Raw genomic sequence first — 24042 nt, forward strand, 5'->3', positions numbered from 1 at the left:
GTGTCTTTAATCATAGTTCAGAGATATAGTGGTATATATATGATATCTTACCAGCACAATCTGATGACACGATTATTTCTAACAATAAGAGGTAGTAGTTAGTCAAATCATTTTGACACTTCATAGTATCCAACATAAAGGTTACACATATATACATTTATTTTTATGATATTGAAGGCAGGGGGGGCAAACATTTAGTATCATGTCCAGTAATCTGCACCAGTAATGAAAATTCCACACATATCTTTCCACACAGACTGCTGAGGTATTTTACTGAAGTCATTTCTTTGTTTTGCTGCACTGAGATGAAATTGCACCATACTATAGTCTTCACATTTATTCATGACCTTGAATCTGCCTTCATTGTACATCTGTTTAATTATTCATAACACTGTGGCCTTAACTGGACATTCAGCTACATCAAACATGGGTCAGGCCTGGGCTCGTAACTACTTCCTAAAAAGTGATCACTGTATGCAGAATCCATCTCCTCTTCAGACAGTTCTGATGTCTCTAAACTGCAGCTAGGGGAGTAGGACAGAAGCTGCCTCTCCGTCTTTGAGTTTTCTTCATCATCCAAGTCTTGGTGTGAGATTTTTATGTCGGCTTTATCAAAACTAGTCCTTGATAGGCTTGAAAAAGTAGGGCTCCACTGCATCAAAAAGACAGAAGTTGGACCTTCCTCCACTATCAGGTGATCTTCAGTCTCTTCCATGTTCACAGCTGAACTATAGAAATCAAGCTTGCGAGGCAGCATCTCATCTTCCGCGTCCACTTTTCCGGGAAAGTTAGCATCCTCTGGCTCATCCTCTGACCCCCGCCTGATCGCTATTGGAAATCGTTCTCTCTCAAAGTAGCCCTGTTGTGGATTCTCATCCACTTCTTCATGTGCAGCCTCAGCTGTGAAATCGGTATTTGTAATTGAGATTGGAGGAGCATGGAGTACCTCAGGTTTCAGTGTTAGGACCGCGTCAGTTCCAACTATGATGCGCTGTAAATCATGACAGAAGAAATACATTTGTTTTTTAAATTGCTAAACTTGGTTATCAGACCATGCACTGCTTTAATTTATAGCTGCAGATGTGTTTTTATATGCAAAACATCTTGAGTTTTAGCAATCATTTTCATTAGCATTATGGTAAATGGCTATCATGTAGCAACAGATACCCAGTTCATTCATTCTGGAAGTAGTTAAGTCAACACACCAGAGCTTTTGGAATGTAGCTGTTCCCAATTTTCCTCATGAAGCAGCTTTTGGTGCTTAGAACAATCCCGGTGGTAATGATTAGCAATAGGAGAACACCTACACCTACAACCACACCGCTGATGTGAGGGACGCCTTCTGGTGAATGAGAGAAATGTAAAAGATCATTTAAGGAATAGATGGAATACAACATACAGTGGTGCTTGAATCTTGAATCTATTTTCTGTTTCTGCTTAAATGTGTCCTAAAACTTTGTCAGATTTTCACACAAGTCCTAATAGTAGATTAAAGAGAACCAAATGAAATGAGACAAAAATATTAGACATGGTCATTTATTTATTGAGGAAAATTATCCAATATTATGTATCTGTGAGTGGCAAAAGTATGTGAACCTTTAGGATTAGCAGATAATTTGAAGGTGAAATTAGAGTGAGGTGTTTGCAATCAATGGGACGGCAATCAGGTGTGAGTGACCACCTGTTTTATTTAAAGAACAGGGATCCATCACAGTCTGATCTTCACAACACACATTTGTGGAAGTGTATCATGGCACGAACAAAGAAGACTTCTGAGGACCTCAGAAGAAGAGTTGTTGAGGCTCATCAGGCTGGAAAAGGTTACAAAACCACCTCTAAAGAGTTTGGATTCCACAATTCCACAGTCAGACAGACTGTGTACAAATGGAGGAAATTCAAGACCCTTGTTACGCTCACCCGGAGTGGTCGACCAACAAAGATCACACCAAGCGCAAAGCATGTAATAGCCCACGAGGTCACAAAGGAACCCTGGGTAACTTCTGAGCAACTAAAGGCCTGTCTGACAGAGGCTAATGTTAAGTCCATTGTCAGGAGAACACTGGTCAATGGTGTGCATAGCAGGGTTGTAAGGAGAAAGCCACTGCTCTCCAAAAAGATGTAACTGGTATATTCCTTTTACTTCTTTGGTATCATCATAATCTTGTAGATTAGCACCATGGTTATTAACTAGATTTGTGATTGTTGTTAGACATGAAGTCATTTTGACCCAAAATTCCTACCCTAGCACCTCTTATTTTCTCCAATGCATCATATGCTTTACCACACCTGTAGTGTGCCATTGCTGGCCATTTCAAGACCAGTACTGGGTTCTTTAAACAATGAATGGGAATATAATTAAGTTAGTCTTATCATTGGTGGAGAGAAAAAATGTCTGCTTATTGTTGGTACCTCTGTGGCTTTCATCATGGAGTAAAATGCACTTAGTGGCATTGAGGTTTTTGTGCTCGGTCATCTGAGTATAGAAGGCAGAAGCATTTATGCAGTAGTTGTAGCCAGCTGGCAGATGGAGGAAGTTCAAGGATCCTGTACTTATGCTCTTTCCAATGTGCTTTGAAAAATGGAAAAAGGCACCTTTTGTTAATGAGTACATTTCACAATATTTAAGTTTAATAAAAGTTAAATATGCAAATAAAGCAACAGTTTGGTGAAATGTAGTTGACCAGCCAAGACATCAATGCTATCCAAAGTTTGTCTCTTTAGTTTTACAGTGGAGCTATGAGGCTAATGTTGCTAACAAGTAATGGAACCAATTAGCATCTGGCAAATTGCATACTTCAATCCAATCATCACACTTTTTCCTCAAACCATGAAGAGTTGTTAAACAATCTAAAAGAGACTTGCTTATGTGGTTTCTGACACTGTATGACAATGTTAGTTATAAAAATGGACGAACGTACAGGCTTGAAGTTGGCTGCTACACTATGCAACCTATTTTTGTCCACTTTTGTAGATAAGAGTCAGTTTGTGACCTAAAGCTCAAGCACAGCTGGGTTATGCAGCAGGACAATGATCCAAAACACAAGCAAGTCCAGCTCTGAATGGCTCAGAAGAAACTAAACTAAGGTTTTGTAGTGGCTCAGTCAAAGTTCTGAATTGAAATCCTTTGAGATGTTGTGGCAAGGCCTTAAATGGGCAGCTCACCCTTGAAAACCCTCCAATGTAGCCGAATTAAAACAATTCTACAAAGAAGAGTGGACCAAAATTGTGGACCAAGAATGTAAAAGACTCATCACAAATTATCGCAAATGTTTGTTTGCAATTGTTACTGCCAAGGGTGGCACAACCAGGTATTAGGTTTAGGGGGGCAATTACTTTTTCACATGGGTGAAACAGGTTTTGAATAAACCTTTATCTTCAGTAAATGGCATGATCATTCAAAAGCTGCATTTTGTGTTTACTGATGTATTTTATTAAAATTATTTGGATGATCTGAAACATTTAAATGTGACAAATTAGCAAAAGCAGAAGAAATCAGATGGGGGCAAATACTTTTTCACAGCACTGTACATTGGCCTCACATCTCCAGTGCAAAACTAAAGTGTGTTTGTTTTTTGCCCAGCTGTCACTTTGAAACTGCAGGACCACTGAAACTGCTACAAGCATTAGTAAGCGAGCACAAAGCCGTTTCAATTAAAGTCAGTTAAACCAGTGTTTCTCCACCCTGGTCCTGGAGGCCCACTGCCCTGCACTTTTCCATGATTTACCTGCTCCCAACACATTCAATACAACTAACCAGCTCATTAGCAACCTATTACTGAGTTAAAGTGGCAGGAAAAGCATGAAAATGTGCAGGGCAGTGAGCCTCCATGACCGGGGCTGAGAAACTCTGAGTTAAACCACACTGGTGCACCAGTCCCTGTTTTATGGCACACTGAAGTGTTCTAAGAATTGGATCATCATACTACATCACATATCCATGAAATCAATGGATGCTGTCTCACCTGGACTCTGTGATCAGAAGTCAATCGAAAGAGGTCAACAGAAAACCTCAAGGACACATCCCTGACTAATTGGACCAAGTGGCTGAGGTTAATCTGGACAGAATGCCGGTAAGGGAAGATCTTCATATTTGGTGGACTCAGTTGAGCTGTTGGAACAAGCCATGGTAAAGAACTGAGTAAAACCTCCTAAAGGTCTAGCATTTCTTCATATGTTACATTAAAAAAGTGCAGAACACAACAACCCAAGGTTCTCTACCAGTGAGTATCGGCCAGACGCAGTATTCCTCCTTTAAAAACTACCTAGCCTTTTGATTTAAGCACTTTGCTTAAGATGAGCATTAAAAAAGACATATACAACATATTCAAACTACTCAAACACTCTGCCAATACCAATACTCATGAGTATGAAATCTCTGGTAACATCCTTCTAAAAAATCACAATTTTATGGTCTGTTGTGAGAACGCTGACTAATCCCTGGCATTCCACAAGTATCCTGTGGGTGATTCATGAATCAAGTGATTCATGTGATCTATTAAGCCTGAATCTTTAACCACGACCACATCAAGGGTCTTTAACACATTAAAAGGCACAATATGTCACAACACATTGTCGGTATGGTCATTTGTATTGTGCAGCCTTGTGTCATATATTCTGGTGTAGTAGAAACATTTGAACTAACTGTTTTTATATAGCTGGAATGTGTGTTTCAGAAGTGTCCAGTTTGACCTCTCCTCCTTCCATTCTGCCATGACCCTCACAATGTAGTCTGTGAAAAGCTGGTCAAGCTCCAAGTAGCACTGCGTTGAGGTGATATTTGTACAATTTGCAGGTCCATTCCAGACCGGCTTTGAACTACACAAACGAGATTAGCATTAGTGTGATATGACAGTTGAATCTGTTACTTTAATATCAAGCCAAAACTCACTTTTAAAAGAGAGGTATACATTTAACTGAACTCATATTCAAACTCCATCAGGATGGCTGAAAATGTTGACCAGTTCTAATGTTTATGTGAATAGTGATTGCAGTAGTTTGCATGTCTGATGATTATGGGGCAGTATGCTCATGTAGCCATTTTGCCCCTTTGCTAAAGAGGCTTCTTGCCCCCCAAAAATCTCTTTCCCCTCAAACCTGCTGACCCCTTTATTATATAATAATGTGCAAAAATCTTTGACCACCCTTTATGTATTTAATTTCCAGTCAAACCAGCCATAAAGTGCAAGTTCAGTTTTCATGGTCAGAAAAAATCAGGAAATTGAACCATTTAACAGCAAATTATAGGGAAGTCTCAACAACTAAATAGATTATCAGTCTTTTTCCACCATTTGCCTTTATTACAGCTTCCATTGTTTTCAGGAGTGTTGCTCTCAGTTTTATAAAGAAGTCTGAGGGATGTTTTTCCACATCCAAAGTTCAGTTTTAGAAGTTGGTTGCATTTTTTTCTGCGTATTCAATAATGTAGAAGTATGGGCTCTGGGGTGGACAGTCCATTGTTCTGGGAACATAATAAGCTTGGTTAGCTTTTCTGTCTGTTTCTTTTTCTCAGTGAGGGCTTCTTGACAGCTACACGTCCTTTCAGACTCAGCGTTGCGTTGTCTTCTCAGGAACACCTATGGATGTTTTCAAATCTAAAGCAAGAGTGGAAAGTGGAGTATTTCAAAGATGAAGTGCTGTTTATCTGATGGGGATAGTTTTGGTGGTCTACCAGGTCTTGTGCAGCTTCTAATTTCCTTAGAAATATGAATAACCTGAAAAATGAATAACACTTACTGGAAATGAGATAAAGGGTGGTCTCTGACTTTTGCACAGTGCTGTATATTAAAAAAATATAACAAAACATGTATATATACAAATGAATATAAACGTGCAGATTAATATTATCCAATGATAAAGAATGAGGTCACCTGACCCCCAGGAATAATCCCATAAATCCAAATGACATTTCTTCCCCCCATGTTTAGCCTAGATTTCTAGAAATAAAAAGAGACTCGACTTACAAATGCTTAATTTCTGTGAACTCAACGGAATATCTGGTTCCAATAGGGTTCCCTGGTCCAGGAAGCCAGTGGACGGAGGTGTGGAAGTCCAACAAGACCACACTCAGGTTGAGTGGGGGAAGGAGAACGCCTGTCACACCAAAAATACTTCAGTTATCAATGCCAATGAAAAGAAAACAGTGTGTCATGCTAACTAAAATTCTAAATGAGCATAAAGGGTTTGTTTGTGCGTTCAATGGAATAAATCTCAGTGTTTTCTGATTCTTAAGAAGGTGCGTAAGCGATAAGCCGGGTATCTGGCACGGTGTGACAAACTGATGAGTCAGATAAGTAAACTGTAGTATGATCAGTATAGTATACGGTTTGCATTTTTGTGGCATACAGTCTCGTTGCCTCGGGACATCTTCTGTGCCTGTTTGTTGACACAAGAGAGGACAGGTGGGGTGTGAAGCAGTTTCCAAATTAATGTAAGCCAAAAAATGTCAAAAGCATGCAAGAAACAAAGTTGCATATGTAGTTTCTGAGACTGTATGACTAAGTTAGCTATAAAAATAGACAAAAATACAATGCGTGACTCAAAACAGGAGTAGCAGCCATCATTTTTTGTCCAAGGGGGCGTTTCTGCATTTTTTTCTATTCTTTCAGCTAACAGAGAGATTGTTCTTGGTGAAATTTCACAGTTTAAAAAAAAACTTCTGAAAAAGCTTGAAATTCAGGTGTTACTGCTGCCCAGACAGCAAGAGGATAGAGGCCTACTGTTGGCCCGCTAACGGCAAAGCTGGCGGCCCACTGGCTTTTTGCTGTGTTTTCTGGGCAGCCCACTGGTGGATAAACAGGGTGTTAGACAAAATGCCTCTCTTCATCACTTACTATCCACTCACAGCCCAATTTACTTATTTTTCTTCATTTCTTTCTTTCATTATCCTTTGTAAATTAGTTTAATCATTTTAACAGTAATACCACAAACAAAGCCGGTTATATAGCTGTAACCAGTCTAGCAACAACAAAATCATTATACATTAGGCTTAGTCATTATTTTTTTTTCTCTCAGTTGTTTGTAATAAATTGTCTTTTTCAAAATAAAAGTCTCTGTGCATTTAACATCTGTTTGAGGAGATTTAAAAACTAGTTAGACCTTGCATGCAGGACATTAATCTGGGTGGTCAGAGGGTGGACCAGCAGTGGCATACAGTCACCAATACATGCTTGCTGTCTGGGTGGGGCTAAAATGTCTTTTTTTTCTCGCCTGTCATTACCTTCAGATGACAGCAGATAATTCAGGAGCAGTGTCAAAACAGAGGCTGGCAGGCACGTCATGGTACGGAACTTCCATCAAGCCTTTGAAGACCCTTTTAAAGGGGTTGGCAGAGTGGTGGGCTCCTATGTTTAGCTTATTCTTTACTGTAACACATAGAAATTGCACATTTAATTAGCTTTTAATCTGCTGGAAACAGTTCAGTCAAACCATAGATCTATCTATCTATATATATATATCAGTCTATCTGTCTATCTCTTCCTTCTTCTATCATCTACCTTGTTCTCAGAGGCACCAGTTTAGGCCTGGAGAAAATGCAAATATTAGCATTCACTTTGTTACCTGCTTTTCATTGTTGCTAACACAGCCATTCTTATTAGGGACGTAACAGTATTTTCAGGTTCGATATTCGATTTTGTGATACTGTGATCAAGATTGGATTTCGTTTTTAAAATTTTTCTGTCTAAAATGTCTTCAGTCTATAGCACTCTAATACACTCTAATACAGTGTTTCTCAGTCCTGGTCCTGGGGGGCCAAAGTTCTGCAATTTTTAGTGTTTTCCCTGCCCCCAACACACCTGATCTAACTAATCAACTCATTAACAGCCCATTATTGAGTTAAAACGGGTGTTTTAAAGCAGGATAAGCACTAAAGTGAGCAGGCAATGGGCCTCCGGGGTTGAGAAACACTGCTCTGACACACTCTAATACAGCTCTATGCACTACACTGATATGCTCGTATAGGCAACAGTCAGTGCGTGAATGAGACGCTTGTGCATTCTTCATACATTCTTTGTATAAATGCATTCTCGGAAACAAATGTGCCCGCATGGTTCTTCAAGCCATGCCATTGGGTTCCTTAGAAGCTTTCGATGGATAGAACCATTTTTGTAAATGATACATATGAGCGTGAACAACCATTTTAAAGGTTAAAGAACCTCCAAATAGTCTTCAGAAGTTTCTGTCATTTTAGTAATAAAGATTCTGAAATGGTTCTTGGATGTACGGTTTTTTTGTTTGTCCATTTATTTAACACTTATTTACTGTAATCAATTACTGAATTCTGATCGTGGTTCTCAGACGCACCAATTAGGCCTGGAGAGAATGACTAATGCTAATATTATTAACACTTGATTAGGGGTGTAACAATTTTTTCAGGATTAAAGATTTAAGATTTGGTATTTGATATTTTTTGTGTTAAAAATCTCTTGATTCCACAGAACTATACCTATATACACAGACAGGTTTGGCTCAAAAAATACAACTTTTATTTATAAAAAGCAAAGTAGCTTCTGCAAAAGACGTAAAATAAAAATGCAGTATGAACGTAGATGTTATGTGCTCAAATGCGTAGTTTTGATAGTATCACAGATTTCCACGAAAGATGAAGGCTGTACTGGCGAGCCAGTTTTGGCACAGTTTTGAAATGATTTGATAGGCACAAAAAAGATCACTCTTCTTGTTTGCCTTCATGGCTGTCAGTATAAGCTCCTCCTGTGTGCAAGATCTCTGTTACAATACAGTGAAATAACTGGTGCCCAAAAAAGCATAAAAGCAATAAAGGAGTATAACAGGATAAAAGCATACGATCAACATAAAACCTCATCACATATTTTCACATATTTGAGTAGCACGCCCAGGCAGGTAGCTTCAAGGGTGAAAACAGAAGCCTGGCGTTGAGGATTTTATTACACACCTCAAAGGACGAGGCATGCTCTTAAAACATGCAATGATTTCAAATATTATCTTAGACAAGAGTGACGTTTCCAGCGTCTGAATTGGAGTAACTGAGTTTGCACTCACCAGTCTGTCCCCAGCCTTCTTCTCAATGAAGCCTCAGAAAGAATAGCACCCCAGAAAGGAGCAAGCGCGAATGACACTGAAGTGAGCAGCCTGTCAAATTTGCCTGAAAGCCTACCCGGAGGAGGCGTGACAGATTGAATACGGACTTATTTGGAAGGGGGAAGTGTGGCAACATTCCTCCCTCATTTATCCTTTGGTCAGCAAACCTGCGCACCAATCTGCAATACATGTAAAAAAAAAAAAAACAATTATAAGCTGTAATTAAAATCTTTATTCGCCTTTAACGAAGATGTCAACAGTAGGGGCACCGGGGATCTCTGTGAGTCAGTCAGGTCACACAAACAAAAGACCTACCTGCGTGTTCTCTTCAGCCTTGGCACATCTCCTGAAAACACAACAGGGAAACAGGAACTTCCTGTCAGTTTGGGTGCGAGCTCACCTGGTCGCATTGTCACGCACCTACACATATGCATAGTGGTTTGCTTTCATCGTCACCCACATGACTGAATCCTGAATTCTAAGTTTAGAAATGTTCTTTGTTTTTACCACTGCAATCGTTAGCGTCAAAGAGAGCAGGACTGAAGAGTTTCATTCCAAAATGCTGTATGTCCTTTGGTAACAATTTCGAACATATTAGTTGACGTATAAAGGAAAACACATTTTTATTTGTCTAATAAAGGTGGCATTAATCATAATATAGCATTGAGATTTGGTGTATGGGTAAAGCCGACTCCCAACTATGTATATCAAGAAAAAAAAGTGGTCTATAAAACATTTTGGACCAAAACCCTTCCCTTTTTCGCCAGTTCTCTGGAGCCTTTCAGAGTATGGTTCATAAAGAACCATTTCAATAAATGAGATATGTGAGTGTGAGTAACCTTTTTTAAGTTTAAAGACCATCAACTTAATATAAAGGTTCTATATCAGTTAAAGGTTTTTCCTTTTTGAAAAAGCTGGTTCTTCAAGGGTTTCTTGGTGAAGGCAATGACTGTATTTTGGACCATGAGTTCCATATAGAACCACTTCATGCTTAAAATTTTCACTGCATGGTGAAATAGTTCTTCAGATTGATGGTGAATGTGCTGTATGTGGTTCTATAAAGAACATTTTTGGAAATGGTTCTTTATAGCACCGAGAAGGGTTCTTCTATTCTTACAAGCTTGACATCATAACAGTAGCAGAACCCTTTTTGGTGCCATATGAAACCTTTTTTAAAAAGTTTCTATATAGAACCATATACAGCACATTCTCCATCAGTCTGAAGAACCATTTCACCATGCAAAGAACCATTCAAGCATGAAATGGTTCTATGTGAAACTCAAGGTTCTAAACAGAGCTATTGTTTTTACGAAAGAACACCTAAAGAACCATCTTTTTAAGCGTGCAGACCACTGAAGTCACATTGTCATTCTGTAGTTGTCGCCTTTCCCATATTAGAAACTTAGAGTCTAAGCTGGATTTCTCTATGATAAAAACTTAATAGGATTTTTGGAAAATTGCCGCCATCACGGTACGCGGTTGACAAAGTAGTTCTATATTTTTTCCTGCATAGATTTTTCCTCTGAATTCTACTGGATCCTCTGAACTACAAGATAGTCAAAGAGTCTAAAGAAGAATTTTGCTACATACTCAAAAAAGATGGTTCTTCAAGGGGTTTTTACTAAAGAAAATGGTTGAACACTCAAAGAACCCTTTGCAGGATTAAAGTGTTTGTTGCATCTTGAAAGCGTTGCTCAGATTGATGGACAATGTGCTGTAGATGGTTCTGTTTTGAAAAGGGTTCTATATAACAGCAAAAAGGGTTCTGCTATTGTTACAAGTTCATACAGTAAAAATACCTCTTTCAGGCTATATAGAACCCTTTTCAAAAAGGTACAGAAAATCTACAGCAAATTCTCCATCAATCTGAAGAAACCTTTAAAGAACCTTTTAATTATGCAAAGGGTTCTTTGAGTGTTCATGGTTCTGTGTAGAACCATTTTCTTTAGTAAAGCCCTTGAAAAAACATCTTTTTGAGAGTGTACATGTGAGCTAACACTGTTGGACAGGAAATGACCTCATAAGACATGCAAGTACACCAAAAAACCCATAATAAACAAGCAAGCAAAGTTGATTAGTAGACTTACTTTTACATCATTTCAGTGTAAAGGAGTGTTAGCTTGCTATTAGCACAGATGTGACAACCTTGCAATTCAGTGTATTTGTTTGATAATTCCATTCATTTCTCAAATCTGACACACTGTATCTAGTGTTGTGTCATGAATGAATCCACAAAGGCAGATTTAACTAACTATTGATCTAAATTAGAGTAATAGATGAGAGTAGTTATAACTAAGCGATGCCCGCTCAGTGTGCAGGGTCCATGCTGCGTCAGGGTTCTGTTGGAATGGTTCTTCTTTTCACTTTTACCAGCTGTGAGCTGGAAGTTTGAGACCCCTGCCTGTTTGTCTCCCTGTACAGCACTTTGTGAATGTGTGTTAACAAGGACGCAGTGGCACCGATGTAAAGCACCATTACCATGAAGCACCAACAGTGCTAATGGCACCCCATTATGGAGAGTCTTTATCCTGCTAAACATGAGTGAGTGAGTGAGTTACAAGCCTGGTTTATGGGGGTCTTGCATTTAAAAAGTTTATATATGAATAAAGTTTTATAGGAATCGTAAGAACCATCAGAAGCACTTCAAGCAGGATTGAATCTCAGGATAGAAATAAATATTTTAAGTTTATTCATTTAAAATAAAATTTCAGTTGAACAAGCACATCACAAAGTAGCGCCACACTTTGGGACAGGCTGGTTATGGTGAAATGGTCAAGTGATGCAAACGTTAGCCAACAGCAGCACTTCAAAAAGTGCTGGTTAAAATATACAGCATAAATAAATAAATTAATAAATAAATAAATAAATAAATAAATAGATCAGTGCATGTTACATTTCATTCATATGGCTATCCGGATTTCTTTGATATGAAGATTTCCTGATTTTTCAATATTCTGCCTCAGAACCAACCTGTACCTCCTCATTTCTCATAATTCTTATTGTTCGAGGAATTGCAGCGAGCTGACTGAATCAATATTCCTTTCTAAAACTAAGAAGTGACCTTCAAGACTGTCTTAATATAAAGCCAGTTGTACACCATGTTCTTCAGAATAAACTGGCACGATTGGCCATAAAACCCAACAGAGAAAGACATGAACGAAAAAATAATCAAGTTATTCATGATTCACCAGAGAAGAGTGGAAAGCTGCCATCTCTCAACTTCAACTTTAACTTCTTTATCACTTTTGTTGCCTGAAGCCTGATTTATGACTTGTTAACTTTACCATATACTATAATCGTCTAAATGCTACTATTCATCTTAGTTGTCATTGCTGAGTTTTCATTAATTACATACACTGACCCTCTTAGTTCTTTGTACATTTTAAATGTACAGTGCAGAATAATCGCAAGTCAAAGGACCATAAGATCCTATAATATTGATTCCAGAACATAAACAGGTTATTTGCGTGTAAATATTCCTTCATAGCATAGCATAGATAAACATAAAGACTTAACAGAATGTGTTTGGATCAAGCTTATTTCTTATTTCTTATTTCTATATTTAGTCCAAGACCAAATGTGGAACCTTCTTCTTTTGGTCCAGATCTAGTTCAAAACTACCAAAGCTACATGGGAAAAATATGCATGTATTATGTGGTTCTTCTTGTTCCCCCAAAAGGTCCATAAATATTCTCTTAGTGTGTTTCAGAAAGTCACTGTTCAGTGTGTTTCAGGGTCACTGAACTCAAGAAGTCTTCAAGGTGTGAGTGACAAAACTGTCAATCATAATCAAGGTCAGCACCAACATGGAAGTGTTTGGATTGCTGCTGTTTCTCCACTGGGAATGGAAACGTTCCTTCTGTTCCCGCATGCCAAGAAAAGATATAGAAGTCCAGAAGGGCCAATAGGGCTTAGATTTAGCAATAATCTGTGATGCGCCCATGTCTCTGGACAGACCTGAGAGGGGGTTTCTGGAGGAACGTTCTGACACAGCACAGGAGCGTCCACGTGGTCAGATGCTGTTATTTAGCCCACGTTCACCCCCAGGCCCACCTGCAGCTTGTCTCCTCGATGGTTGACGAAGGCGCCCATGATTAAGGTAGCAGGAAGCGGACAGAGGCGCTTTTCAAGAACGCCTCCAATGATGCACCGGCTGTCCAACATACCTGAGAGCAATACGTCACACATAAATGAGTTCTAAATGCACTCTATCTAAGCTCATGTTGCATGTTTGGACATGCTTTACAGGAAACTGGCAAAAATCCCATTCAAACCTAGTGAGAAATTAAAATTAAAACTAATAAACACACAATTAGGATTGTATATGTAACCATTCAAAATAATGGTGATTGTTTCACCCTGACTCTATAAACTCTTTAGAGACCTTTGTGTGGCTTATCATTGTTTTGTTGAGATATAAGGATATCCTCAAACTAAGGGTGGGCAATGTGACAATATATTTTATTGTTTATCATTTACCATTACTGTGATAAAATTATGTCACAATATGCTTTTCTGAGCATATCATAGATATCATCAGTACTTACTAAACCAGTGAGCATAATTAGGCCTGCTTATTTGAATTTAACATTGCAGTTTGCAAAACTTTTAATAAAAATCACTATAGTTGTAGGTTTATTATTATTTTTATTATAGCAGTTTTTATAAGTGGCACTACAGGTTCTATTTTGTCTGTTCCAACTTACTAACGAATTTTGAAAAACTAAACATGGTAATGTATATCGTGTACTGTGAAAATGACTTGAAGTATCATGATACAATATTTTTGCTATCTCGCCCGCCCCTACCTCAAACCATTACCAAGTACCTAAATCAAGGAAACCCTCCAGCCGTTACATAGTAGTTTCAATTATGAATTGAATAGAACTGTAGTTTTTTTGACAAAAAATACAGTTACAGTTTTTCATTAGGCTGAATGGGATTTTTGCCATTTTTGGCAGTGTTCTGTAAAGCTTGTCCAATCTTGAAACATTAGGTACAACAAAATTCATCTCAGGTGGAGCGTAGATCTGTCAGTTCAAGTTCTGTTCATTAAGATGCCGGAGACTCTTACCTCTGAAGATCATATTGGCTTCAGGTAATTCCATTTGGTAACCGAAGGAGAATGTGGTCTCCTGGGTTCTGGTGCTGGCCTCAAACTCCACTCCGACCTGGATCTGGGAGGAATAATTTGGACGACTATAACAGTACTACCCTATACAGGTACAGTTTTATATACTATACAATTCACAGCCATAAAAACAGTCAGACATTTCCATACCTGCTTGTTGGCTCTATGATAATAGCTTGCATGGGCACCTCCTTTACCTGCATTTACTGTGGCCACCCAGTTGGGCCCTGGAATAAAACAAGAAGAGATCTCTTAGTGAACTGGTTTCCAGCCCTGGTCCTGGAGTACCCACTTTAAGTTTTCCTGCTGCGACACACCCATTTCAAATCATGAAGGTCATAAACTGCTTAGCTAGATCAGTTGTGCTGGAAGAAGGGCAAACAAGAAATAATGCAGGAAAGGGAGTAATCCAGGGCCAGGGCTGGGAACCACACCTATAACCACCTGAAGGGGTATATTAAAGGGGAATTCCACCACTTTTACAAAGTTTTAGAATAATTCAGTTGTTGAAATGTAAATAGATTAATTCAGAGTATTTTGATACAAAATGGTGTATTATGAAGACATTTGTTGACTCTAATTTCTTTACAGTAGCAGCGATAGGAACCAGGGGTCGCAAAGTAGGCATTTTATTTACAACCCAAAATGACCAGCGGCCATGTGTCTTCTGAGTTTTTATATGTAGTGCTGCTAATAAAATGGTTGTAAATCTGGAAAAAAAAGCATTTTCTTTTTGTACTATTTTGCCTTGCAAAGCATTTACCTGCATAAACCTCTCCTTCATTAATGTGTTTTAGAAAATCTATCTTAAGGCCAAAAGCTTGTCTCAAAACTATTGTGAAACAATGTCTCAGCCACCAGACAATAGATCTGTTACATGCTTTGTTGATTTTCTAAATGAAAATAAGTCAACACATTCTCTAAGGAGAACAAATGTAAATATGGCATTTTTCTGCAAATGTTAGTACACAATTTTTGAGTTTTCATGATAATTACTGTTATTATTGTTGAGTCATATCATATCTGAAAAAATATATAAAATGTGCCAGAGCTTTTGCACAGTCCACATTTAGTTTTTTTTCCCCAACATACAAAATTTAACAAATAAACAGTAATCATACATGAAATGTAGGCTCTCTTAGAGCAGTTCACTTTAATGCAAAAAAAAAAATTGTTTTCTTTTTGTTAATGCAAAAAAAAAAATACAATATAGACATTTAAATATAATTTTAAATATAACAAATATTGTTGATTATTTGCAAAAATGTCATTTATATGTAGCTTATTGACTGTTCTGGCAAAATTTTTGCTACTTTGGGGCAGTCATGGGCTGGAGATTAGGGAACCAGCCTTGTGACCAGAAGGTCGCCGGTTTGATCCCCAGACAAGCCAACAGTATGTGACCGAAGTGCCCTTAAGCAAGACACCTAACCCACAACTGCTCCCTGGGTGCTGTGGATAGGGCTGCCCACTGCTTCAGGCAAGTGTGCTCGCTGCCCCTAGTGTGTATGTGGTGTTTCACTGCACGGATGGGTTAAATGCAGATGTGAAATTTCCCTGCTGTGGGATTAATTAAGGGTAACTTAACTTAAAACATTTCACTTTTCAATCGTATGGAACTCAAAATGAACAGTCCTGGACACGCTCTACAAGTGTAGGGGCCACTGCATCTGAGACTAAGAAAATCAAAGAGAACACAGCAGTGAGTAGCATTCACTGGGCTTCACGTGTGTGAGAACTGAGAATGAGTGACTACCTCTGTGTGCTGTATACTCAGAGGCTTTTTCAAATGAAGCTTTAAAACTTCCCTGCTGGACCAGCATGGAATGGATGCTGATCTATTCAGTTTTTTTCAGCAAAGCCAACAGTTTACACCAAAACCTAGAGACTAAAAATAGTGAAAATGTATCTAAACCTGTCGAATTGAGCTTGTTTGCAGCTTTTTTCTCTTCAGCCTGTCATCCAGCTCCGGGTAGCTGCCAAACAAGAACAGCTATCTCGTTAAGTGAGTCAGAAAATGTATCTGTTCGGTTAATCCTGTGGGCTGTGGAAGCTTTTGTGGTCTTTTGTGTGGGCAGCGAGTTGCAAAAAGTTGGAAAACGTCATTTTACCAGGGGTGTACAAACTTCTGCATATGACTGTAATAACTTCCAGTGAAGAAGCTTTACAGGCATTAAAGTCTTCAGACTTCTGGTTTCTATCAGTGAAGAATTTTATATCTGTAAGTTTTTCTAGAATGAAGCATTTTACTTTAAACCACTTTGAATGACTTTGTTTACATTTTGACAATTTATCTATACAAATAAAGATAAGATGTTAAAATACAGCTTGCATACAGTTTGATCTGCTCCCTTACCTGAGTACTGGCCAGCTAGGGTGAGGATACCACCTTCTTCAGCTCGTCCTCGGTGGTACACCAACTCCCCCCCAAGAACCAGCTGTGGAGAGACACTCTGGAGGAAGTGCGCCACCATGATAACTGTCCCACAAGAAACAAGGGCGTATTCATATTTCAGAGAACAACCCAGATGACAATAAGAATTATTATAATTTATCGGGTTCTTTCATGTCTCAAAGCATCTTAATTATTAAGCAGAACTGCTTACAGAGTGACTGAACTGAGCTGAACCATTAAATTGGTACAAACACTTATAATAATATATAATAATATATAATAATAATAATATTTCAATAATATTTTGTTTAAAGTCAGCTATTTAATGTTCATTTTACAGTACAATTTTGAACCTGCTGGGACAAACTTTCAAAATTCATAATTTAAAAAACTAATTGATTTTTACTGAATTAATACATTTTTAATTTTTTCAATGTAAATCCATGACGTGTCCTGCCAGGCCTCAGGTGATTTACTGTGGAAGATCCCTATTAAAACAATCAGAAAGAGATCTTTAATCACAACTGCAGGAAAATTCACTTAACCCTAACCCTGATTTTCCAGATTAGATGGCAAAAGCTTGTTTCTGAACAGCACAGAGTGTAAAACTCTCAGCCAAAAAGGTAAAAACAAACCATCAATCAAATCAGAGTGGAATGTGGGGTCAGCCACTGAAAAATCTGAAAAATCTATACAGACTGAATGTCAGTGTTTCTTGGCGTCAGTGTTGACGAGAATAACAAAAGCACTCCCCTGACAAACTAGGTTGTCAGCTACTATTGTGTTAAGAGCTTACTTGAACAACTTTTTGTCTACAATCACAGGTACAGTTTGACTGAAAACATCATTCACTTCCTTATCATAGTCATTTGAGCACGAATTTACTGCTGATTTATTTTGCCAAGCAATAGAGCGCCTAAGGAAATATGGCTAAATTCCCCAAAACTTAGTTCAAAGTAAGAAATCATCTATATTTTTGTCCCTAAAGTGCACTTGTATGTGGTTTTATCTACCACATGATTATTTTTTGATAGTTTTACAACCTCTCTTTATCACTTATAATTAAACAGGCTGTTTTTGTTACTGTGCCTTTAAGACTGACATATGTAAATGAGATCTCTTCTGATTTGCTTTTTCAAAAAGCAGCCAGGATGAAATATACGGAACAAACTATTTGGCTGAAATCCTCAAGTACGTTGGAAAAATAAACTTCAGCCGCTCCTTTCGAAAGGATGGATCCTTTTGTAGGGCTGCAATGATACACTTACCTTTCTGACGTCACAACCATGATAAATTCAAAATAGGCCGTTTTTGCAGCTTCAGTTTCATATATGAACCAGGAAATATACGGTACATTTTAATTGTTTACTAGTTACTTCAAAATTGAACATGGTATAATCCAGTTTATATTATGGAAAAACAACTTTTTCACATAAAAAGTTTTGATTATTGAATGTAAACATTTTTAAAGTTTCAAAATGTGCTGTTCACTCACAGTCCACACAGTCCATGTGTGGAAACCAAGTTGCACAGACAGCCTATTTTGAATTAATCGGTTTTATGAGGTGCATTTACATTCACACTGAAGTTGTAAGTGTTTCAGCCTGACCTGCTTTTTTTTTCAGCCTGAGCTCATTTACATACATCAGATGTAAAGGCACAATGACAGAGGAGTTAGAAAACAGTCATATAAAATGAACTGCTGTTGCTGGCACCCACACAAACTCTTTAACACAAAGAGCAAAGGGAAAAAAGGTTGTTTTTTTTTCATGGTTTGAACTCTTTCAATGATGGACTGGAGAGTAACTTGAGTCTTACCTGATTCTCTAAGAATGTCGGGGTTGGCCATAGTGACAGCTGCTGTAAAGTCACTGCCCCTGTACTCCGTCTCAAACTGCCACGTGACAAACTGGGACTGCTGAGTCTGGAAAAGAATGTGCAGACACTAGCAACAGTAACTGCAGGATTTAATTACATTTGCCCTAAAACAGATTACATACGTTTCAAAGGCACTAACCTGAAATACTGCTTTGGCTCTTATTCTCTCACTCAGGTGGAACAGAGAGTGCGCGTTCAGGCTGCCAGAAGAGTCCATTTCCCCAATGAGCATAGGTGAGCTCTGTGAGAGATGGCATTTATTGTGATGTGAGAAATCTAATTTACATAATACCCCCCTTGCCCCAAATGTAGCCAGTCAGCTAAGACATGTCTGGTATCTGAACTTTGCTTCTTTAGTTTTGCACGGAAGACTAAGTAGCTAAAAAGTAATGGAAGCCCACATATATATAAATAAAACAACTAATTTGCATGTCATTTTATGATGTTTTTATACATATATATATATAGCCAGAGAGAGAGAGAGAGAGAGAAAGAGAGAGAGAGAGAGAGAGAAGAGAGAGAGAGAGAGAGAGAGAGAGAGAGAGAGAGAGAGAGAGAGAGATGAAATATGCATTAAAATATGCAGCAAAATGCCATAATGACACAAACATGTCATTTAAGCAGGGGTGCTCAAACTTTTGCTTAAGATTGCATACTGTTTTTTCTTTAAGCCTGGATTTTTGCCTGTCCATTTATAATTGTCATGGTATAAGCTCCTAGCTACATTACCTGTTAGCTACGTTAGCCTCGTAGCTCTAGTGCTCAACTAAAGAAGCAAACTTCAGACACCAAACATGTCCAGGCTGTCCTCAACTACATTGCTGGTAAGGTGAAAATTGTGTGAATTTGTTTTTTTTTGTGCATAACTGTTCCTTTAAGCAATGAAGAAGAGGGCAATAAAGAAAGAGACTCACTGTTTCTTTACTGTCAGTGTCTGACTGCAGGTACTCAACGTGGAAGCGGTAATTTGATGGTGCAACAGCACTGAGGTGAAACGTATGGCTGACCTATATGAAAAAAAGACAACACATGACAACATAAATGGACACCATAAAGGCTTACAAAAGCTTTGATGCCAAAAATGTATAGTAAATTTGAGATCATTTGAACTGTTAGATTCTAAGAAAGTTGGGGCAGTAGGTGAAATTACAATAAACAGAAAGCAGTGAAATACCATTTATAGTAAATTCTGTTTGAACTTATTTTAGTTGAAAACAGTAGAAAACCCAATATTTGACAATTACATCATGAATTTTGTTTTTTTGTTTTGTTTAGTTTAATTTTTTGTTTGATTTGTTACATGGGCGGCACGGTGGTGCGGTGGGTAGTGCTGTCGCCGCACAGCAGGGTTTGATTCCCCGGCCGGGTGACCAGGGTCCTTTCTGTGTGGAGTTTGCATGTTCTTCCTGTGTCCGCATGAGTTTCCAAAGACATGCAGTCAGACCAATTGGACATGCTAAATTGCCCCCGAGTGTGAGTGAATGTGTATGTCTATCTGCCCTGCGATGGACTGGCGACCTGTCCAGGGTGTATCCTGCTTTCTGCCCGTTGACAGCTGGGATAGGCTCCAGCAGCCCACTGCGACCCAGAAGGAGAAGTAGCTTAGAAGATGTGTGTGTGATTTGTTACACTCATTCCAAATTGGATACATGCAACACATTCCATCAACACTGGGGCTGGAGCATGTTTACCACTGCGTTACATCACCTTTCCTTTAAACAACATTTAATCGTTTGGGGACTGAGGACATCAATTGATCCCATTTTGAAATCTGAATTTTTGGCCTTTCTTGCCGAATCTTCAGCTGCGCAACCATACAGGGCCTTGATTGTGGTATTTTGCACTTCATAATGTGCCACACATTTTCAATGAGAGACAGTTCTGGAAGTGGGCAGGAGTGTTTAGCACCCACACTCTCTGATTACACACTTGGCATTGTCAAAAGAGCATGGACGTCCCTGAAAAACATGTTGCCTGAAAAGCAGCATACGTTGCTCCAAAATGTGTATATATTTTGGATTGGTCATTATGCCTTTGCAGATTTGCGAGTTAGACATTAATACACCGCCAGACTACGAAAGACGCTGGCTTTTGAACTTTACACTGGTAACAATCTGAACGGTGCTTTTTTCTTGGCCCAGAGAACATCCATTATTTCCATATGTTCAAGAGCAGAGAAGCCGACAGAGTTTCTGGACGCTACTGACATATGGCTTCCTCTGTGAATAGTACAGTCTTAACATTAACTTGCATTTGTGAATTCAGTGACCAAGTGTCTACTGACATGGTTTGTCAAAGTATTCTTGAGCCTATAAAGTGATATCCTTCACAGAAGCATGCCAGTTTTTAATGTAGTGCCATTTGAGGGGTTGAGGGGATTTGAGGGGGTCGCAAGCATTCAGTTGTGGTTTTCGGCATTGCCCTTTATGCACATAAGAGAGAGAATCTTGATATTATTCCTCATAGCAGATGAAATCACTCACTGAGGAACATTTTTCTTGAACTGTTGGATTATTCAGTGACAAATTTCTTTGGGCAAAGTGGCGAGCCTCGACCCATCCTTGCTCATGAAGGACTGGGCATTTCCTGGATGCTCCTTTCATATCCATGCATAAGCGCATCAACTGTTTAAGATGTTTTAAGACATTTCCCAGCATTACTAGTCTTAAATTTTTTGGAACGTGTTGCAGGCATCAATTTTATGTGTTCACTGTGTAGATCTTTACCAACAAATGAAGTCGATAAGATAAAACATTAAGTATGTAGTCTTTGTACTGCTTAAATACAGGTCAAAGTGGATTCACTGCTTTCTATTTTCATTTGCATTTCACATACTGTACCAACTTTTTTGGAATTGAGGATTGTATGTTCTGTTCACCATCTTCTAATGATGCCTTCAACAAAACATTTTAATAGCATTATAGCAGTAGTAATGCCATATGTGAGATAAAAGGAAACGTTACTGTTTTAATTTATATATTTATACAAAGTTGAGAATCAAAATTAGTTTGTAGTTGTGAAAAATGCAAGACCAAACCTTGAAAAAGCTGCTGAGTGTTTTGTTTACGATCATTTTTACTCCTTCAATCTGCTGTGGAAACACATCTAAACAGACACAGACAGTTTGTGGATATGAATAATATTATATGGTCAGTTGATCTATAAAGTACTTTTTAGATTCAGGTTAACACAATGTAAAGAATTAAGAGGATAGTTAAAAGTGATAGTTTGAAAAATCACATTTACACAAATTCACCCATTTATACATTTTTGTTCCAAAAACAAACAAGCAAGCTCCAGACTCCAAACATGTCTTGGCTGATTGACTATATTTGGGGTAAGCTGATGTAAATTAGACTTTCTTTATACTGTTATACGAATATATAGATTATAATGCTCCAGTCAAAAATGATCATTTCACATGGAACTTTTTTCTTTTCATCACCTTTGCAGTTACGGTGGAGGCCATCGAAACTGCCTGGGTTTGGGAGCCGTCCATCCCTCTTGTCCCAGCGCGAGAGGGGCCTGTCCTGGGGGAAGGGGGAGTTCTGACGCCCTGGGCGAGATGACAAGGCCAGCACACTGCCCATGAGAACCAGAAAGCCAAAGTAGAGGGGCTTTTCCAACCTGATCTGGCCAACTTAACTGCAAAAAAATTCCAGTCTGTAACACATGCATGCATCAGATAGTGTTCATTTGTATACATTAAGCACTGGGACCGGATATCTTTATTGTACTGTTTTCAATACCAAATACCTAAGCAGTCAGTCTTAGCATCCATGAGCCAACAGGCATGCTTATCTTAAAGGGGAACTCCACCAACTTCTCAAATTTTCTGCACAATTCAATTGTTGAGATGTAAACAGTCATTCAGAGTTGATATGACACTTATTTCTTTACAGTGAATACAGTGTTGATAGGAACCAGTGGTTACAATGTCTACAACACAAATATAGACATTTATTCTCCAAAACAGCAAGTGACCTTACACGTGTCTTCTGAGTTTCTTTCTATGCAATGTTGATAATGCTAAAATAGTCGTAAATCTACAAACACAATTTATCTTTGGGAACTACTTTTCCTTATGACTCTCTGCATGTATCTCTCCTCCATCAATCGGTTTTAAAAATTAGTTTTAGGCCTATCATTAAAGGTGCAGTGTGTAAGATTTAGGCAAGACTAATGCTTTCTTTAGTATATTATCACCTGTAACTACGTGATGAAATGTGTTTTCATCAGCTTAGAATGAGCCCTTCAGTTCTACATAAGGAGTGGGTCCTCTACTGACAGAAGCCGGCATGTTGCACCGCCATGTTTCTACAGTGGTCCAGAACGGATAAACCAAATACTGGCTCTGGAGAACGGCTTTCACGTTTTTATACTGATGTGGCTGCTTTGGTAGCAGTATAGCACCAGTTGGAAGATGTAAGAAGACGAATCAGTGCTTGCTGCCAGTGCTGGTTAACCATTTTGAGTTGTGAGAAGTTTGAGAACAAAATTTAGACAAATGGAGGATCATACTTATTTAGCACAAGAAAAAGCAAGGCAGGGTGAATCCTCGTCATCAAATAAGTGAAAACATGAAGAAGCAAAATGTAATAGGGGCAGGCAACAGCAGAAAAGCTTTACGGTAGGTTCTACTACACGCTTGAAAAGGAAGGAGTGAGGAAAGGGTTTCTAACTGGTTGCAATCTGCAGCCTAACCACTAGATGCCACTCAATCTTACACATTGCACCTTTAAATGATGTCTCAGGCATCATTCAGTGTATTCATGACCATTTCATGTAATAACTTCCTGTGAGGTAGCTTTTTAGATGTCTGGTTCCTATCACCACCACTGTGAACAATTGTTCACCCTGTAATTTTCTCTGAAACAGGGCATTTCACATCAAACCACTCTGAATGACTATGTTCACGTTTTAATCATTTAATTATGCAGCATTTTTGAAAAACCGGCGGAATGACTCTTTAAAGTGCCCCCATTACACCTGAATCCATCCTATACACACATAATGCACACTTTAAAGGAGTGGCCTTAAGAAAACATTACTACTGAATGACAACGATAACTACGAATAAAAAATGAGCCTTTGGACTATAATGTATGAACTGTCAACACATCCATGAAACCCTGACACTACCATTCCCTGATAATAGCTCGAAGGTCGGTGCTCATGCACTCTGAACTGGAATAATGCAATTACTCACTCTGTATCACCCCGAGCTGGATCACCACTGTCTGAAACATCAATATAGGGAGCATTTATTACGCTTACAACGCCAGTGAAGCCCAGATCAGCCCATCAACTGACGCAAAGTGAATCAGTTTTGAAAGGATGCTGAGAGATGACAGCTTTGTGATATGCAACGGTGCAGCCAGCTGTTCCGTCCGGACAGCGTACAGAATGGCTGCATCTCAAATTGCTCCCTAACCCCTACTTAGTGCACTAGACGAGCTGTGAAATTTTGACTTCTTCACCCAAACAGTGCACTCTAAGTCCAGTGCGAAATTGGCTGAATCCCAAGTGGCTCTGATTAAACGTATCATTCACTGTTTGGGTGTATGAGACACTATTTAAG

At 38.7% G+C, this 24042-nt stretch overlaps 2 protein-coding genes across 5 annotated transcripts; both read right to left on the reverse strand.

Annotated features, from left to right (window-relative positions):
• Positions 1 to 2: 2 nt before the first annotated feature.
• Positions 3 to 9436, reverse strand: crfb12 (cytokine receptor family member B12). 3 transcript variants are annotated; one of them, XM_036579808.1, is made up of 9 exons: positions 9373 to 9436; positions 9019 to 9236; positions 7217 to 7361; positions 5961 to 6090; positions 4643 to 4815; positions 3963 to 4108; positions 2410 to 2569; positions 1206 to 1339; positions 3 to 991 (listed from the first exon to the last, which is right to left on the reverse strand). In XM_036579808.1, the coding sequence occupies exons 3-9, from the start codon at positions 7275 to 7277 to the stop codon at positions 416 to 418; spliced, it is 1380 nt and encodes a 459-aa protein (XP_036435701.1). In that variant the 5' UTR covers positions 7278 to 7361; positions 9019 to 9236; positions 9373 to 9436; the 3' UTR covers positions 3 to 415. The 3 variants fall into 3 exon arrangements, with proteins under 3 accessions (XP_036435701.1, XP_036435698.1, XP_036435700.1); XM_036579805.1 differs by having other exon boundaries at positions 1206 to 1342; XM_036579807.1 differs by lacking the exon at positions 9373 to 9436 and having other exon boundaries at positions 1206 to 1342; positions 9019 to 9250.
• Positions 9437 to 12616: 3180 nt separating this feature from the next.
• On the reverse strand, positions 12617 to 23826 carry si:dkey-71l1.1 (uncharacterized protein LOC569883 homolog). Of its 2 annotated transcripts, XM_036580890.1 has the most exons (10): positions 23671 to 23826; positions 21907 to 22106; positions 21499 to 21566; positions 19376 to 19468; positions 18601 to 18702; positions 18402 to 18507; positions 16545 to 16667; positions 14339 to 14415; positions 14132 to 14234; positions 13084 to 13223 (listed from the first exon to the last, which is right to left on the reverse strand). In XM_036580890.1, exons 2-10 carry the CDS (start codon positions 22049 to 22051, stop codon positions 13084 to 13086), a joined length of 957 nt encoding a protein of 318 aa, XP_036436783.1. In that variant the 5' UTR covers positions 22052 to 22106; positions 23671 to 23826. The 2 variants fall into 2 exon arrangements, with proteins under 2 accessions (XP_036436784.1, XP_036436783.1); XM_036580891.1 differs by lacking the exon at positions 23671 to 23826 and having other exon boundaries at positions 12617 to 13223; positions 21907 to 22051.
• Positions 23827 to 24042: the final 216 nt, after the last annotated feature.

This window comes from Colossoma macropomum, unplaced genomic scaffold (genome assembly GCF_904425465.1).
Source record: "Colossoma macropomum unplaced genomic scaffold, Colossoma_macropomum, whole genome shotgun sequence".
Classification (NCBI taxonomy): Eukaryota; Metazoa; Chordata; class Actinopteri; order Characiformes; family Serrasalmidae; genus Colossoma; species Colossoma macropomum.

Bases quoted from the DNA above. Each gene is read 5' to 3' on its own strand.
- crfb12 (XM_036579805.1), bottom strand. From the start codon at position 7,277: ATGACGTGCCTGCCAGCCTCTGTTTTGACACTGCTCCTGAATTATCTG. The intron at 1,343-2,409 runs GTACCAACAATA...CTCATTCACCAG, and splicing joins CCATGATGAAAGCCACAGAG to AAGGCGTCCCTCACATCAGC. The intron at 992-1,205 runs GTGTGTTGACTT...CATGATTTACAG, and splicing joins GCTACATTCCAAAAGCTCTG to CGCATCATAGTTGGAACTGA.
- si:dkey-71l1.1 (XM_036580891.1), bottom strand. From the start codon at position 22,051: ATGGGCAGTGTGCTGGCCTTGTCATCTCGCCCAGGGCGTCAGAACTCC. The intron at 18,703-19,375 runs GTGAGTCTCTTT...CATCTCTCACAG, and splicing joins ACACTGACAGTAAAGAAACA to AGCTCACCTATGCTCATTGG. The intron at 18,508-18,600 runs GTTAGTGCCTTT...ATTCTTTTCCAG, and splicing joins GAGCCAAAGCAGTATTTCAG to ACTCAGCAGTCCCAGTTTGT.